Source organism: Coloeus monedula (assembly GCF_965178545.1).
Source record: "Coloeus monedula genome assembly, chromosome: 6".
Taxonomy (NCBI): Eukaryota; Metazoa; Chordata; class Aves; order Passeriformes; family Corvidae; genus Coloeus; species Coloeus monedula.
Window position 1 is genome coordinate 44466667 of NC_138786.1, and position 18981 is coordinate 44485647.

At 39.7% G+C, this 18981-nt stretch overlaps 1 protein-coding gene across 1 annotated transcript in view; it reads left to right on the forward strand.

The window, feature by feature from the left end:
* Positions 1-16909, forward strand: part of TSHR (thyroid stimulating hormone receptor) — a gene marked incomplete at both ends in the record, with an annotated part of 59269 nt that extends 42360 nt beyond the window's left edge. Inside the window, 3 exons of the mRNA XM_082283195.1 lie at positions 4106-4183; positions 14518-14706; positions 15505-16909. Coding sequence (XP_082139321.1) covers positions 4106-4183; positions 14518-14706; positions 15505-16909 — 1672 coding nt within the window. The remainder of the gene's footprint in view (positions 1-4105; positions 4184-14517; positions 14707-15504) is intronic.
* Positions 16910-18981: the final 2072 nt, after the last annotated feature.

Genomic DNA, 18981 nt, shown 5'->3' on the forward strand with positions numbered 1-18981 from the left:
TAAGGTCCATAAACTGCATCACTCCTGCAAAGTGGTGCTGCTGCACCAGTATTTATTTCTGTAAGGTAATTGGTGAGGAAAGAAGAGTTTTTAAAAGATATTTTCAGTGAATGGCAAAATATATTTGTGATGAGCTTTTACAGAACTATCTAAATTATTGAAGCAGAAAGTGTGTGATCTCAAAATCTAATTACAAAAATAAACTCCAAAAGAATATATTTACTTTGGTATACACTTTCAGGGTTCACTTACAACGCTTGGCACAGCTCAGAGTTAAGATAAACAATTGTGTGGAAAAATCATACGATGAATCCTTAGTACTGCTCACTTACCAATGCATCTTTTTTGCCTGTTCTCTCTTTCTTTAACCTCCATTTCATAATCCAGCTGGATGCATAGATACATTAACATGTCTCATGTTCAGAGCCCACTTAATACTATAGTAGTGATACTGAAATATGTGTCCAACATATTAATCCTGTCCTTGTTTTTTATTCTCTGCTGCCTTATTTTAAAACTAGAAGCTGAAAACAAGGTGCAGACAATATGTAATTCCATAAGTCCGTGAGGTGTTCCAACTAGGATCTTTGGTAACTTAACCTGATTTTTAATTAAGTGATCCTTTGTAAGAAAATGTTGCAGAACCTCCCTTTTAGCCTAATCTATCTGTTCATTCTTATTCCATCACTCCCTGCGCTGATAAAACTGGACTGCAGTAAAACCTAATGAGTGAAATAATTCAGCTTTAAAAACCACCAAGAAAGCTGTGTCCAGCTGCAACATAGGGCATGGCACGAGTGACCTTGTACTATGAACAAAGAGAAACAGAAATCTTTCACATTTAAAGAAAGGTATGTGGCACTATACATTAATTAGTTGAATAGCTGGTCAGAATTTTTCATTCACATCTTTTACCCCCAGAAAAAATAAAATATTTTGTAAATTTATCTTCAGACCTTACATTATTATTCAGTTTTTCATCTCAGTTGAATATTTTGAATATTCAGGATTTTGGTTTTCTTTTGACAAATCTCACTCTTGATATTTGCTCTGTATCTCCAAAATGGGTGACCCTAAAGAGCTCCCAGAATGCTCTCAATAATGTAACCTTCATACTTTTGTTCCTTACATATCTATATCTATATCTATATATCTTTCTCCTTTTTGGAGACTAAGCTGTGTTTTCTTCTTCAGCTTTTTTGGTCCTTGAGAGTTGCTGAATATTAGTACCTGGTGGTTGCTCTTCTAAAACAGACTTGAGACACTAGCATTTTGAAACAGAGCATGCATGCCACTCAAGATGAAATAAAAGGTTGCTTTTCCTTGTGCAGACTCTCTAGTCTGTCACTTTATGAGGCATGCATTGATACTGTCTGAATACTCAGTATCTCTGTCATGCCCTGACCTTGTCCTGTTTTACACAGCACTTGAAATGTTCTGTTAGTGTTTTGTGCCCTCAGAAGGTCCTACTCAGCATGCTGCAGTCATGGTGTTTTCTGGTGGGGTTGAGGCTTAACCCAATATTCTTCCCACTTACCCCTGGACCTTGAGTCCATAGAGATTCTGTTGGACACAAGTATAGTTGGCTTACTGATGTGACTGGATTGAAAACGTGAAAAAGGGCCTTCATTTACTTACATAGCACTACAAAAACATCAGCATTTCCTACTCCAGATTCTGCACTTACTACTACAGATTTCCTGCATAGTTCATACTGAGGTATTCATGTATCTTATTGCCATCCACCAACTCTACAATATTATGATTATTCTAGTGTCCCCACTGCAGCTAGATATTACACATCAACTATGTGATTTCTAAAACTTCTAAGATTTGTTTAGACATGTTGATATCACTGTTCTGGTTTTCTCTTCTGCAGTGAATTTAAATGACATTCTGCATCATTTAGCTATCAGTAACAACAGGATTAATGGCACTTTCAGAAGGAACCATACTGACTCTACTTAAGCTTTCTTTGTCAAATTAGTATTTACCAAAGCCTTATTCTTTCCATTTAAAAGCAGTACCTATCAAAATATAAGGGCTTAAACAACTGAAATCAATTAGCAGCAGGAAATTATACATTCTGATGGGCCTGACTCATTGATATGAAAACTGGCAGCTAACACCATAGCCCCTCCTTAGTAACACATGGTTCTGTACTTCCCAAAGTCTCTAGCTGTTTCTATTAGTAACTTTGAAGATTTTTATCATGTAAATCAGCTATTATATTTCAGGTTTATTACTCACTATGGTACTCAAATATCAGGGGAAATTGGACAAGCAATTAACTGGTTGTATAATAGTGTCTAGTTACTAAAGCAGGCAGGTTTTATTAGGTTAAGCAGGTTTTTGTGTCCTTCAACACTACAATCTAGATGTTGAAATCTTGGATTAATTCTTAACTTGGTTGCTCTGGTTTGAATTTTTGTATTCATTTTGCAGACAAAATCATGAGGAAATTTGCACACTAAAGGCAATGTTCACAACAATAATGTGCCATTTCCAGAATATGAAAATCAGTTCTCAGAAAACACAAATGCCAGGTGATCCGAGAATGCCATATATTTATAAAGAATGAAAGCTTATTTCAAACAACAACAGCTGAGAAGGTGATGTAAGCTATTTTCCCCTGTAAGAAACAAGGCTTAAGGCATGAGTGATGTCCAATGAATAACATGCCAGAAGCGTTATTTGGCTCCCTAAGACTTTCTGTTGTGTAACCCAGATGAAGTGCATTTACTTCTCATTTCTCACCATGGTGATCAATACAAGCTTATATCCAGTGAATGTTATGAAAAAATTGCCAGTGACTTCAACCAGGACTGGATTAGAATATTTCCTTAATTTTTTCCACACCATGGCTTGCCAGCTGGGCAAGGGAGGGGATTGTCCTGCTCTGCTCTGCTCTGCTCTGCACTGATGTGGCCTCATGTGGAGTCCTGTGAGCAGTTTTGGTCACAATATAAGAAAGATATATTAGAAAGTGTCCAAAGGAGAGCTGTAAGGATGGTGAAGGGCCTTGAGGGGAAAGCTGTATGACGAGCAGCTCAGGTCACTTGGTCTGTTCAGCCTGGAGGAGACTGAGGGGAGACCTCATTGCAGTTAGAACTTCCTCAGGAGGGAAAGAGAAGAGAAAGACACTGATTTCTTCTCTGTGATACTCAGTGACAGGACCTGAGGGAATGGCCTGAAGCTGTGTCAGAGAGGTTTAGGTCGGATATTAGAAAAAGGTTCTTCACCCAGAGGGTATTTGGGCACTGGAACAGGCTCCCCAGGGAAGTGGTCACAGCCCCAAGCACTGACAGAGTTCAAGTGTTTAGACAACAGTCTCAGGCACATGGTGTGACTCTTGGGGCTGTATTTTGCTGGGCCAGAAGTTAAATTTTGGTGATCCTCATGGGTCCCTTTCAACGCAGAATATTCTGTGACTCTGTGAACTCCACAGACAACCTCTGACATCTGTTGTGACCACCTTCCTATTGCACTTTTTATCTTACTAGCTCCATCACAAACTAGCTTGTAAATGTTTATAATAGGGTACCAAACATCCAACTCTTTCCTTGCTCTTCTTATAACAAAACTTCGCTCTTAACTTTTGACCTGTATATGGAAACCTCCACCTGACTATGGAGATTTTAAAGCATTTAAAACTTTTATTGAACTCACAGCATGGAGGAAATTTTCCCATTTGTTCATAATGTGTTCCATCATGTGATTCCCCATACCTCATTCTGATGAAAGAAAACAAAACTATTTCACCTCATCCTCACACATATGTACTTGAAGATACAGTGTGTAGGCACATGCCCTTATGTGTATGACAGAGAGAGAAAAAGAATTTGGAACAAAGATAATAAATAAATAAATTAGCAAAATAAATTACTCATTGAGAAATTTAATTTCTTTTCAAAATAGAAAATCTGTATTTTGTTTCTTGGGTACACAGAAAATGAAGTAACTGATTATGCTTCAATATGTCATTGAGAATGGATGGCCTTTAAACATATTGCTTTTGTACATCCATGCAGGCAAGTAAACTCGGAATCTACTCTAACCTATGAATAACTACTTCCAAATCACTGTGTTTTGTTTGTTTCTGCAGCTATCTGCACAAGAACAAATACCTTGAAGTTATCAATGATGATGCATTTCTGGGAGTGCACAGTGGACCAACTCTACTGTAAGTAGGAGAAAATAAAGTCGAGAAAGCTTTAAAAATAATACCATTTTAGTTTACAATTTCTTTACAACCATTAGCATCAGAGCAGCAGGGACAGGAATGGCATGTTTACAGAAATAATGCCAGTAACAAAACCTGTGCTTTAGGGAACTGATTTATGAAATGCTTGCATCTTACATTATGTATACTGTTCCTACCAATTGTTCTTCCGGAAGATTCTGTACTACAACCTGTCTTACGGCTGCACAATTGTAATACAAAAGAAGGACTCTTGTGCCACACAGGTAAAGGAAACTGAAAGAGATGAAAAAATAATTTTAGACAGAAAAATAGTTACTTCTGAGGCTCTTCTTTTTTCTCCTGTTATTTGGCTTCCAGTCTGATTTTATAATCCTCCAAAGAACTTTTCATTAAAATTAGGAATCATAATACAGAATGAAAATAAAACTTTAAAGAAGTTAAGAATTTCCAGAAGAATCACATTCCCTGACTTGAATTGTCTAGTATGTAATGTAGTGCCTATGGCTGATCACAAGGAGAACTGAAATACTGAAAGGGGAATTTCTTCCTCCACTGCAAATCCAGATGGTGTCGGCAGTGCTCAGTCACTTTCTCCTCTTCAGGAAAACAGTATATTCATAGCAGAATAACAGTGTATTGTTCTTGGAAGGAATCCTAGTAGCTACCTGCAATAACAAAAGGTGCACAAGTCATTATTTTTCCTTCAGAATCTTTTCAGCTCCAGAAAATCAGTCTGGCTCCAGCAGGTGAAAGCTTGCAGAAGCACAGATTTTTGACTCTGGATTATTGTGGGCATTTAAAGCATCAGTGTTGTTGTTATGCCGGACAGGTGAGCAAGTAATGGTGTGCTGCAAGGGGTTGTGGGTAGTTAACTGTATGCTGTAACAGCCAGAGAAGCTTCCTGAGCAAGGGCTAGCTTTGAGATGTGTCAGCTACACAAAACCTCTTGGTTTAGGGGCTAGAGATGCCTTCCTAGGATATGCATATCTAACTGTAAAGAACTTCCTTTTTACCCTGTGTTTTCAAGTTAGATAACCCAAATGACTTGAATTTTTTCTAGTCTTCTGTAACTATTGTGCTAGCCCAGCTACCACTGATCCTTGATCTCAGGACATGTTTTATACTTGCAGTATAAACAGCCCAGCTATCCATCTCCTATTAGAATTATATACCTTCATGGCTAATAAGATTCCTAGCAGTACTTATAACTAAAGAGAGGCGTGGTACTTACTACAGTGCCATTACCGAGAGAGGTATCGCTTCTCAAGGGCACAAGGCCAGAAATGGCATGTAAGCACAGTAAATCAACAGTGATTTAAAAAGGCAGAGTATTTCACATCATGATACTTTGATATGCTAGTCCTAAGCTAAAGCTCCTGGGATGGTGTCACAGTTTAACACTGGCCTGCACCTCAGCTCCACACAGCCGCATATTCGCCCCTGCACCCAATGGGATGAGGGAAAGAACTGGAAGGGTAAAAGTGAGAAAACTCACGGGTTGAGATAATGTCATCTTAATAATTAAAAAGGGATGTTGAAGAAAAAATCAGAGGGGGAAGAAAACAAACGAAACCCAAGAACAACAAGTGATTAACAAGAACAATTGCTCACCACCAGCTCATTGATTCCCAGCCAGTTCCCTGGCAAAGGGAGTCCTGGCAAACTTCCACCTAGCTCTTACTGCTGAGCATGATTTGATAAGGTCTAGGATATCTCTTGGTGAGCTGGGGTCAGCTGTCCTGGCTGTCCTCTCCCAGATTCTTGTGCACCTTTAACCTCCTCACTGGTCACATGGTGTGAAAAACAAAAAATGCCTCGGCTGTGTGTAAGCGCTGCTGAAACATCTCTGAATTGTCAACTCTATTTTCACTCCCAAATCAAAAACATAGCCACATACCAGCTACTGTGAAGAAATTTAACTCTATGCCAGCCCAAACCAGTACAGAATTAATAATTCAAGTTATTAGCTTTTAATTCTACTTTAATGTAATTTTATTAGCAGGTTAGGGAGGACTTGTGGTACCCACAGAAAACCAGGAATTATTCTGCATGTGTGATATAGAAAAGGTTTGCCACAATATGAGCAACAATTTAAAGTGGAATCCTTCCACCTGGACACATCTCTTAGCTGACCTTCAGGAACTAGAACTATTTTAACAGGAACAAAAGAGCTCCTGAAACTCCCACATATGCATTACCTTAAGAGGGCTGAAGTCAAAAAATGAAAACTGAGTGACAACCTCGTATGTGTTGTTGTGTCATGTCAATGGCCATTAACACCTCCCACAGGAGACAAAAATGTCCTTGCAATTGGTGCCTTAGTATATAACCCCCACTATACCATCATGACCAATGAGTTATTTACAGAGACCACAGATTTGTTAACTTGTGTAACAGTCTGAAAAGTCTGACCAATACAGCCCCTCCATATTCCCATGGGCAGTGTAAACAGCTTGTTATAAGAAATAATTTGTTACATCATTTTTGGTTCAGGCACCTTGGTATTCTTAGCTGGTCGTTGGATCTTCCTCAAAAAGAAAGTTTTATTTACAAAACTGTTTCATCTTGAAAATTAACTCTATGGAAAATGATTGTGAGAATATTGCTTTTTTTCTGGGACAATGAATGATATTGCTTATAGTGGCAGCACTATGCAGAAAGAAAATTTAAAAACCAAACCAAACCAAACCAACCCAAAAAACCAAAAACATTTATAAGGAGCTCTAAAGAGAAATTCTGTCTTGCCTCTCCACCAAGCTGGCAGAACTTATTGTTTGGAGTCCCCTATATGCACTCTTCAAGTGAGATAAGAATTTATGGTCATTGGAACATGTTCCCCACAGATTGTGCTTTTTTTTTGGTCAGGATTTCAGCAGCAACAGTAACTTAAAGGCTGAAAAACAGAACATGGATCCACCCCTAATAGGGTAAGGTTCCATTCTGGCTTTAAAGAAACCAAATGAGATTTAACTACAAAGAATTGTGCCTGACTATATGTATGTTGTGTGAGTTTGGCCATGCTCTCAGACCACCTAAACTTAAGTAAGTTCTAAAAAGTTAGTTAATTTTTTTTTTTTCCAAATTTGCACAACAGCAGAGGAAGCAAGGATTGTAATCCCTGAATAGTGGAAAACAGATGTCAGTAATTCTGGTTCCTTTGTCACGGTTGTATACTCAGATGTATGTGGATGTATCCACAGATTGCTCCTTTTAGAAAACTAATTTAACAGTATGATGACAGTACACTGCTCTTCACCTCGAAATGAAACCTTGGCAAGGATTCAGCAACTCAGTGGACCTGATTTACTAAATGCAACAAGAGCTGCTGCCTAGAGCAAAAGTTCAACAGAGTACAACAAAAATACCATCAGGCTCATTGTTCAATTAGCTTTTACACAGCACAGTCCAAGCTGAAAACGTTACAGTCACACAAGATACATGTGAGTAGTTAATTATCTCTAGAATGCAGAATTTCTCTTTAAAGCATCATTTCCCAATCTAGGAATGGTTCCTGCCACAGGACACAAGCAAGTCTTTGAGCAAGAGGAGCACTCCATATTTTGCTAATCAAACAGTGCTAATTTGTAGATTTAAAAAATCCTTCAGTAGAAATAAAATAGTATCTGTAGTTTAAGTCCATCTATTATATATTTTACGCTTTTTAAACTATTGCAGTACTCAGAAATTTGTATATGATTAGGTAAAAATTCTCAATTGTACTATGATGCATTCAATTTCATTTTCTTAATTACCTGTCTTTTAAATTATTGCTATTACTGGATTTCATACTACAGTTGCATGCTTCCAGCAATGAAAAGGCTTATTGACAAAAGCTATTATCTCTTAGATCTAGTTCTGAAATTCTGACTTCATAAAACCAAAAAAGAATTGGACCAAAATATAATAATCCAGGAAAAAAGAAAGAAAATCTGAGCAACTACACATCTGTTTAACACTTCTATAATAAACAGTTGGTTCAGAAAACGACAGCTCTGAATTCATAAGCTATGTTTTATTCCCACATTTATCTGAACCTCTCCAATGTCTCTTTAACATTCAATATAGTGTGTAAATTTCATCTGAGATAAGCAACAGCCTAGAAATGTCACAAGAGATTTATAAAAATGTGAGGACGAAACACAACCGCTACCAAGCCAAAATGTTGAAATTGGTTGAGAGCACTTTGGTTGCTGTTCCGCCTCACTGTGTAGAACTCTACGCTAGCACTCCCAGTACCTCAGCGGGCTCAAGACCACAGCTACTTAAAAGCTAAAGTCTGGTCTGGCTCTAGGCTAGCAGTGAATGTTGCTAGCCTTTTCCATAATCCTGAGCATTTGACACCTTCCACAACAATTTGTCTGCCTGGTTTGTGTCTCAGCCTTGTGGGCATTTGTCAAAAGCCTTGTAGAAGTCCCAGGAGACTTTGAGCAGATCATAAGTACAACACTCAAGAGAAGTCTGCAAGGCAGGACTTATTTTTACAAAAACCCCTTACATGCTGACTTTCCCAAGTTATATCATATTTGGTAGTGGCTTGTTTGCTGCCTTTCAGCAGGAGAGCTAAGCTGAAGGTTCCATGACTCTTACCAATTCAACTACTTCCTCCTTCATCTGCTTCAGAACTTTCCTGGTGAAAACCATCCAGTCCTTGTGACTTGCTATCATTCATTTTATCAGTTTCCTCCCTAACCTCTTTTACAGTCACTTCAGTTTGAGACAGATCCTCTTGACAAGTCCATCAGACCTCTTGCCTCTCCTGTGTTTCCTTAAGTGTGCCAGCTACAGTTTAGCAGTGCCAGCAAGACACTCTTACATGCAATGTAAGCACTGCCATGTTTCAACATCATCTTAGGCATCAATATTATTAGATGTTAATGAGGCAGACATAACTGCAGTCAGTTCCCATTTTTGTCAGCAGACCAAAATCAGGACTGATCATCCTTGACTGATTGGGACTGACCATACTTGACTGATCAGGGCTTGGTAAGAAGTGACAGGACAAGAGGAAACTGCCTCAAGTTGTGCCAGGGGAGGTTTAAATTGGATGCCAGGAAAATATTTTCACAGAAAGGCTTGTAAAGCATTGGAACAGACTGCCCAGGGAAGTGGTAGAGTCACAATCCCTGAAAGTGCTCAGAAAACGTGTGGATATGGCACTTGAGGACGTGGTGAACATGGTGGTGGTGCTAGACTGATGGTTGGACTGGTGATCTTAAAGGTCTTTTCCAACCTTTATGATTGTATGATTCTGTACTCTGGCACACAAATCATTCAGGAAAATGTGTCTCCTGTCTGAATGCAGGTGTCACTGTTGTACCAAGAACAGCAAAAATGACACAAGTCTAGTTTCGGGTTAAGTGGCCAGAAGTGGCTATATTTAATTGTCTAAATCAGCTTATATAGCTTTGTTCGCAAGGGTGGCAGAACTCTATTGGGTGCTTGACTATCTGCCTCTCAGAGCGATTGGCAGAATGCTCTGACACCATTTTCAAAATATTTTTCTCAGTGTGGAAAACAAAGACACAAACAGCCTGCACCTGTGAAATAGTTTACAAAATCTCAAACTGTTTCCCAGCTAGTTAGCGTGAGAACAGAGACTTTCACAGGCGGCTGTAGAAAGCTAGAAAATTTCTCTGCTAGCCTTTTAGTATCCACATGCAGGCACAGATATTACAGTCTTGGCAACTCCAACTGCTTGGATTCACATGGCTCTGAGGATTAGTAATTGTTTATAAACCTTTTCAATCTAGTTTGAAGACAGCTGCTATGCTGCTTGAAGTAGATTGTGAATCTGATTAGATAATCATCAAGACTAGATTTGTAAGGTAAAAAAATCCCTGAGAATCCCACACTTTCCTCTTGGCCAGCTGACACACACTTTGTGACTAGCGAAGTGTGGGCCTATGTAGAGTAACTAAGAAGTTACCTTCCACTGCGAGACAAATTATCGCCAGACTCCCGGGAGGCTTTTTGATTTGCAATAGCAGTGGTACAGAGAGGTCACAAGACTTCTTGGTGGCAGACACCACATAGCAGCAGTTTAGGGACTTCCCAAACTGGGATTTTGGAAACTTCCAAACTTCTGAGCTATTGTGCTTAATACGGCCTATGGATGGGGCCAAGTATCTATAGGTAGCTCTGCAACAGGATTAATCCTAAATCAACAAGAACTTCAGGGCATCTGTGCCTAAACTTTTCACCAAGCTCCCCAGTATAAAACAGAGTGTTTGAAAACAAAACCTACAATACTTGTCTGCTTAAATATATACCCATAGGCACATACATAAAAGGATTCACAGGATTTGGTAAGATAGAATAGAAATGACAGTCTTACAACTGATTCTTCCAAACCCTTTCTTCTCACTTAACAGATGTTTCTTTCACACTTTTTAACATCACTTGGTAACACTCTGAGTTGCCACAGACTTTGCATGTTCACCTCTGCTCCCTGGGAAATTGTTTCCACAGCTGGAGCCCTGGGCTGGCTACTCCCTTCTGTTCACAGCTCTCCAGGAGCTGCAGCTCCCTTCCCTGTACATCCAGAGAAGCTCCTCTCAGCAGCTGTTTCCAAAGCATGAGCCCTTGTCCCCCAGGGTGTTCTTCCTGAGCCAGCCATTTCTGATGGGAATGTTACACAACTCTGAATAAAACCCAAACAAAAAGGTATATTGTCCTTTTTGTTACTTAGCTTTTTGGCCTACACGATAAACCATGGCATTGATTTTCACAATGGAATGATGCAGTTCTGTGAAAAGACTATGCCTTCTCTTATTTTTAAATCTCTTTAAATCGCCTCACATTCTTAGGTGTTCCAAAACTTATCTCACAAGAGTGAATAATCATTACCCATCACCTTCTTTACAATCTCCATGGCACTATAGCCTTACTGCTGTTTCCAGACATAGCTTTTCCCAAGAGGAAAGTCCTTATCTGTACCTTATTACTTCATATATAAACAACTTGATACTTTTATCATCCTAGCTGTAGCTTTCCATGCTCGTATTATAACTGCATTTAGTATTTTTAGAACTGCATGTAATATTTAAGTTACAGTCATACTAGATTTACAAAGTGAGGTTTTTCTGCTCTATTTTCTATTTCTTTCCCAAGCATTCTATTCCCCTTCAACATTACTAAAAGCACTGACCTGGAATTCGCAGAGGACTCCAAGACCTTTCCAGAGTGCTAGCTAAATTAAACCCCATTGTCATCCATGTAAAGTTAAAATTGCTTTTTCCTAAATGTACTTTACATTCATTAATTTTGAATCATATTGACTATTTTCCTGCTCAGCCACGTACTCTTGCAGGAGCCTTCTGCTTTAGACAATCAGCTTTAGCTTTCACTACCTTGTATTACTTTGTGCCAGAAACAAGCTTTGTTGCAGCTACTCTCATTTCCTTCCCATCCTGTTTAGGAGTATTTCAGTAGCACCAGCACCAGCCTGGCCTCTGTGGGCCCTGCTGCAATGACCTGTATATTCAGATACCAATTAGTTTTCCATTCTTCCTCTAGCATGAAAACTTGTCATCTGTTCTCAGGCTTTCCCCCAATTCTTTTATTTTTCAATTAATCCAGGAGAGACATTCCCCTTGCCACATAACAGATTAGTTCTCAACAGCCCTTGATATCTGATTTTGTCAAGGCTTGTCAGAACTCCCAATTCATTGCACAAACAGAATCATCTTTCTCCATAAGCTTGTGCCAGTACATCTTCAAAGAACTCTCAAATGTGTGTGAGGTGTAATTTCCCTTTCAAAGAGTCTTAGCATCTCCCATCACACAGCATTTAACCTGCTGCAAGATAGCTGCCACCACCATGAGCACTTGATGGAGACCCATGAGGGTTGCTGAAAGGCCAACTTTTTCTTGGTAAGATCTATCCCAAGATCTAATTTATCAAGATGTTTTACTGGAGAAGAGTTCTATAAAATGTCTCAAAGGGGGAAAAGGACTTCGCTCAGGAATTAGCAGGGCTTGTTATGGGAGTTTTGAACTACATTTGAAGGGAAATGGGGACACAGCCAGGCTCAACAGAGATAAGGTGTGGAAAGGGGAGCGCTATAGCAACTGCCCAAGGAATAAAGGGAGACTTAAGAGGGGCTGACTCCAGTAAATACAAGCAAAGATATAACCACAAGAAAGGACTATGGGACATCCCTTTGCACCCTCTCTGGGATATTGACACAATACAAGCAACACAGCAAAACATAATCAGTCCAGGAGGTTCCTGGAAAGCACTGATGACAACTTCCTCTCACAGGTAATGGAGGATCCCACATGGAATGGTGTGCTGATTGGCCTTATACTAAGAAATATGGAAGGCCTTGTTGGAGATGTGAAGGTTGGGTGTAGGCATAGCTATAGTGACCATGAGATTGGGGAGTGACTTGGATTAAGAGGCAGATGCCTCCTCAGTAAGTTTGCTGATGACACAGAGCTGATACCCCAGGGTGCTGTGCAGCCCTTCAGAAGGACCTCAACAGGATGGAGAGATGGCCAGAGAAGAACTGCCAGAAATCCAGCAAAGGCAAATGCAGGTCCTGCACCTGGGGAAGAAGAACCCCATGCACAAGTACAGGCTGGGGGCTGACCTGCTTGTAAGCAGCTCTGGGGAGAAGGATGAGGGGGTCCTGGTGGACAACAAGCTGTCCATGAGGCAGCAGTGTGCCCTGGGGGCCACGAAGGCCAATGGTATCCCGGGGTGCATCAGGAAGAGCATTGCCAGCACGTCAAGGGAGGTGATCCTGTCCCTCTGCTCAGCGCTGGTGAGGCCACATCTGAAGTGCTGTGTCCAGTTCTGGGCTCCTCAGTGCAAGAGAGACTTGGAGCTCCTGGAGTGGGTCCAGTGGAGGAGTACAAAGATGATTAAGGGTCTGGAGCATCTCTCTCACAAGGAAAGACTGAGGGAGCTGGGCCTGTTCAGCCTTGAGAACAGATGACTGAGAGGAAACCTCATCATACATATGAAAAAATTTCTTTACTATGAGGGTGGTCAAATGCTGTAACAAATTGCTAAAGAGGCTGTCTCCTGTCCTGAAAATGCTGAGAAATTAATGGGGACAGCTCAGAGCAATCTGCTCCAGGTGACCCTGTTTTGATCAAGGAGGTCAGACTGGATGATTTGGAAACTCAACTATTCTGTGATTCTTTAGAAGGTGAAGTGATAGCAGGCAACATTCAGACTCTTCTAAGAGCCAGTTCAGGCTGTTGGTAGAAACACCTATTGAAAAGAATTTTATGTAGTTGAAATTAATTAGTTCTGACATATTAAAAAACATATGATAGCAAGGAAGTTTTTAGAAGTGAAAAAGTCCTCCTACAAAGAGGAGCAGCATTTTCTAACTCAATTTAAAACCAAACAACTCAAAAGGGGAAAAAAAAAAAAAACCACTGCAAATCCCAGTGTTTTAGACATTTAAAAGTTGCTTAAAGCATAAAATTAGTTCTAATTTCCTTTTAGGTGCAAGAAACCAGACAATGAGCAAGACTTCTAGAGGGATAAGAAAGTGTAAAAAAAAGCTGCATTATTTATTATGAGGGTGTTCATAATAAAACAGTGCTCAGAAAATGTTTCTACACTAGAACCCTTTTTACAGGTTTACCTCTCCACAGACAGTAACTCTAAGAATATCTTGACTTCAAGCATCACTAGAAGAGGTTTTGGGACAAAGCAAAAACTGAGTAGAAAACACAGGTGACAGGCACCTGGCAGTTTGAAAGGAAAAGCCACCTCCTCATCAACTCTGCATCATCTCTCTCATGAGTCCACCTCAGCAGACAAGTAGAAAGCAATAAACATAATACTCAGTTTTCTGAGAGATTCAGGATGGACTAAGACAGAAAATTTTAATTTCAGTATATAGAGAATATATAGGAATTCTTTTAGGAATTACAATGCTTTCTATTAAAGTGTGCCAATAAGTTACAATGAATCTAAAGAAGTCTAAGGGAATATAACTCTTCCAATGGAAGATGTGATTTCTTTAAAGAATTTTTAAAACTTCGTGTTTGCATATACATTTGTGTCTGGTTGGCTTTAAAGGTATAATTTTAAAAGTTATGATATTTCATTATAATTCATATTCTGTGCTATAAGACATTAAAAGACAAGAGCTTTAAAAGACAGTGAAAGTCACAGAGAAATGAACAGCCTACTTTAATTTGAATGGTATCAGAACTTAGCAAGGCAATATGGAATCCCCACCTCCTCTGGATTTGATTTTTATTGTAGAATTCTGTGAAACTCCTGAAGAACTGTAACAATCTGAAAAAAACATCTGATCCAGTCATCTTTTTCTTTACTTACTTAGGGACATCTCCAGAACAGCTGTTGCCAACCTTCCAGCCAAAGGACTGGAAAGTGTAAAAGAACTAATGGCAAAAAATACGTGGGCTTTAAAGAAATTACCAGCTGTAAAGGTATTTCTTCAGCTAATGCGGGCTGACCTATCATATCCAAGTCACTGCTGTGCTTTCAAGAGCTGGAAAAAAAAAAGTGGGTGAGTTTCACTAACTGGCATTTATTTTTTAAGTATGTCAGTGAAGACAATGTTTTCTTAGTAATATAAAAATACATCTATTGGCACTTTTGTAACTATTTTTTCTAGGTATAGGCAATGTCCTTTGAAACAGATTACAATTGCAAACTGACAGAAGAATTTTTTGTAGGATCTTTTGCAGCAGTTCTTCCTCTTGTTGAGCCCATAATTAAAGGGAAAGAAAAAAGAAAAGGGTAATGTGCTACAGCAAGGCCTGGGAAAAAAGTGTTGGAGGGTTTATACCCTCGTCTTGTATGTTTTCTAACTGAAAAGCTTTTGACTACTGAAAATTTTTTGACTGCAAATACAGCTGCATCACACCATGAGGTACAGGATTCCAAATTGCTGCACTGCTAGTTAACTCTAAAGAAGCTACTGAACAGAAATTAGACTGATGGAAGTTCTGGGACAAATGGAATTGTGAACAATAGTGAAAAAGAACGTAATACTGTATGTATTATCCAAGAAGTTATAAACAGTAGGTAAATGTCTTCTTACCTACTAAGAATGTAGATTCCAAAAAAGAAGATAAGATTATGGATGCCAAACAAGTAAAATTACTACTGAGAATAAAATTTTAAAAATGCCAGAAATGCTGTCGTACACTATATGGTCTGTTAACAAAAATATATCCAATCACATTTTTATTGCTACATTTTTATTCAGGATGATTTGCTTTTGAAGCATTCCCTTTGTTTACATACTGTGTGCCAATCAGACTGTAAATGCCAGCAGTGATTTCCCCATCTACTCTTTCAGGATCCTGGAGTACCTGATGTGTAACCAGAGCAGCCACAGCTTTCATAAGAGATCAGTCAAGGCTATCAGAGACCCGTTTTACAAAGATTATGCAGAAGAATACACAGACCACACCGATGCTGTGTATGACACAAACACCAAGTTCACAAATTTTCATGAAAATTCCCATTATTACATTTTTTTGGAAGACCGTGGAGAAGGAAATTTTGGCTTTGGCAAAGAGCTCAAGAACCCCCAAACAGAGAATGTCCAGACCTTTGACAGTCATTATGACTATCCTGCCTGTGGAGGCAATGAAGACGTAGTATGCACGCCAGAGCCTGATGAGTTTAATCCGTGTGAGGATATAATGGGATATCAGTTTCTGAGGATTGTGGTGTGGTTTGTGAACCTGCTTGCCATCCTAGGCAACATTTTTGTCCTTTTCATCCTTCTCACCAGTCATTATAAACTGACTGTACCTCGCTTTTTGATGTGTAACTTGGCCTTTGCTGACTTCTGCATGGGGTTATATCTCCTTCTGATTGCTTCAGTGGATCTCCACACCAGGTCAGAGTACTATAACCATGCCATAGAGTGGCAGACTGGGCCTGGCTGCAACACAGCCGGGTTTTTCACGGTCTTTGCCAGTGAACTCTCTGTGTACACCCTGACTGTGATCACTCTGGAGCGCTGGTACGCCATCACCTTCGCCATGCGCCCCGACCGGAAGATTCGTCTCCGTCATGCCGTGCTCATCATGCTGGGAGGGTGGCTCTCCTGCATCCTGCTCGCCCTTTTGCCACTGGTTGGTGTCAGCAGCTACAGCAAAGTCAGCATCTGCTTGCCTATGGACACTGAAACACCAGTGGCTGAAGCCTACATTGTCTTCGTTTTAATATGTAACATTATTGCTTTTGTCATCATTTGTGCCTGCTACATAAAAATCTACGTAACTGTGCGAAACCCCCAGTACAAGTCAGGGGACAAAGACACCAAAATTGCCAAGCGGATGGCTGTGTTGATTTTCACGGACTTTCTGTGCATGGCTCCCATCTCTTTCCATGCTTTATCTGCCATTATGAACAAACCACTGATAACTGTCTCCAATTCCAAGATTTTGCTGGTACTTTTCTACCCACTCAATTCTTGTGCCAACCCCTTTCTTTACGCTATTTTCACCAAAGCTTTCCGTAGAGATGTGTTTATCCTGCTAAGCAAGTTTGGGATATGTGAGCATCAGGCTCAAGTCTACAGAGGTCAGACAGTCTCAGCCAAAAACAGCAGTGGGTCTTACGGGCAGAAAATCAGCCGAGGGATAGGTCAGATTCTCACAAGCATTCAAGACCCAGTCAGTGATTATCTTCCTGCTGTGACAATGCAGAACCAAATTCTCATGGAAGAATGCAAGCAAACTGAGCTATAACATCCCAAAGTATCACAGCCAAAATCTGGTCAAGGGGTGATTTGTGCATACAGTGAATCAAATGAGAAGATAACCTTGCCCATATCCTTTTTCCCCAGAATATGCTTAGCTGAAAGTACCTCCAGAGTGGTCTTCTTTTGGACAAACCACTTATTTGAACCTCTTATCAGTGCAGGGCAAAACATACGGTCCTGATGATAATTCTAGAGGTAGATGTGAATGCTCTGCCTAAATAGGAAAATTTATATCTATAAACTGAGCAAATATAAAATACACCCTAATCTAAAACAAAATGTAAGAAGCAGGAGACCAACAATAAGACTTTGGGGTACTTATATGACTGAAAAAAAAGGACAAAGTTTGATAATTAAAATCATATTAAAAAAAAAAAAGGTTAAAGTTCTCAAACACCTACATGTCAGAAGGTTCAGTTATTTTTCTAATAGCAAATTTCTGAGACTTCCACCAGGCCTAAACTGGAACAGATTTTTTCTCATTCTGTCATCCTGACCTAAAACAAATCTAGTCTTTTGTTTGCTGTTCTTGGTTTAGTTCAGTGAGGTGGGAAAAGAAGCTTCTTCTTCATACTGCTTTTATTTTGGTAGAAGGAAAATTATCACTGATTTTGCAGCTGTTCATAGGATAACAGGTAAGAAACATTAGGGCATTTGTGTCCCTCACTATCACTCTCTCACTTTTTGATAAACCTATTTAGGAGCTGGTTTATTTCAATTTGCTTTGAAGACCAGGCTACCCAGTCAAGTTAATGAAGGTTGTTTGGGGGTTTTTTGGATGACTGATCCAGTTTTTACCATAGTCCAATGCTGTTTAACCTGAGCATGCTTATTGCTCCGAACACCCTATAACTCCTGTTTTCTTACCACTACTGCTGTCCCTACTTACCTCACTCTTACAGGGCAGAACTGTCCTTTTAGTACTTTCTATGTTGAGCTGCCTCAAACCTAGACTTAGACCAGGGAGTAGGTCATGCCTTTAGGTTACAGTTTACTGCATTGAAGGCTGACTTTTAGCTCCTCCAACATGTTTTAAGAACATCTCTCTATCTTGTAGTGAGATCTGTTACCTGACCTTTGTAACATTTGCAGTACAACTACAAGAATCACATAGTTATCTTCTGGCTGGCCACAGCCTGGCTGTAGGTAGGACATATACTCTCCACAATGTGCTTAAGGAAATCCGTGCTCAGACACAAGGAACAACCCTCAGTCTAAAGCACTAAAGCATCCTTCTACCATACCTGCTGCTAGATGGGGTCAGGCTTGGCTGTGCTCAGCCCATTCATATACCACAAACAAATGAATGGAGGCCTGGCTCTCTACACCTCCTGCAGACATCAGGACTCGGGGTAGGAGCTGCTCTGCACCAGCTGCATTGTTAACACCTGAGTGGCCTGAGTGCCTGGCTTTACTGGCAGGATCACACCTGTTCCCAGCCAACTCCACAGACTGGATCTGCAGAACTGCTACCAAGGATCACTCATCTATTTGAAAGCCTTGGCATAAGAATGGAAAATTTTGTGTGAATATTTGCCCTCAGGTAGGTATTTTTAAATTCGTTTTGTAATATCTATGCTGATCTTCATGGAATTATAGATTAATGATTAACTATAATTAAATTAATCAGACAATAGTCAGGTCTTATGTAATCTAGGCTAGTAGTGTCCAAGAAAACATAATGATAGAGCCCTCAGAACTGCTGGCTACTACAGCTGGAAACTGAGTGATTGCAAATGCCATGTACATACTCTATTAGAGTCTGTATTTTCGAAATATTTAAAACTCAATTTGATTCTGTATTTCTGAATATAAATGAAGGCTGCTTCAGTGAGCAAAAACAAGGGCCTAGATTCATGAATTCCATGAGATGGTCTTACACAAAATAAATACTCTATCATCGTTAAAGCCATTTAAAAAAATCTACAATATTGCATTATAGATTAATTTAGCTGCTTATTTTGAGGGAGAGGCATGTTTCCATTTTAGGTTGATTCTCAGCAAACTCTAAAAGCAAAACTGCTGAAACTCGTGCGAATAATAATTTATGACCTCCTC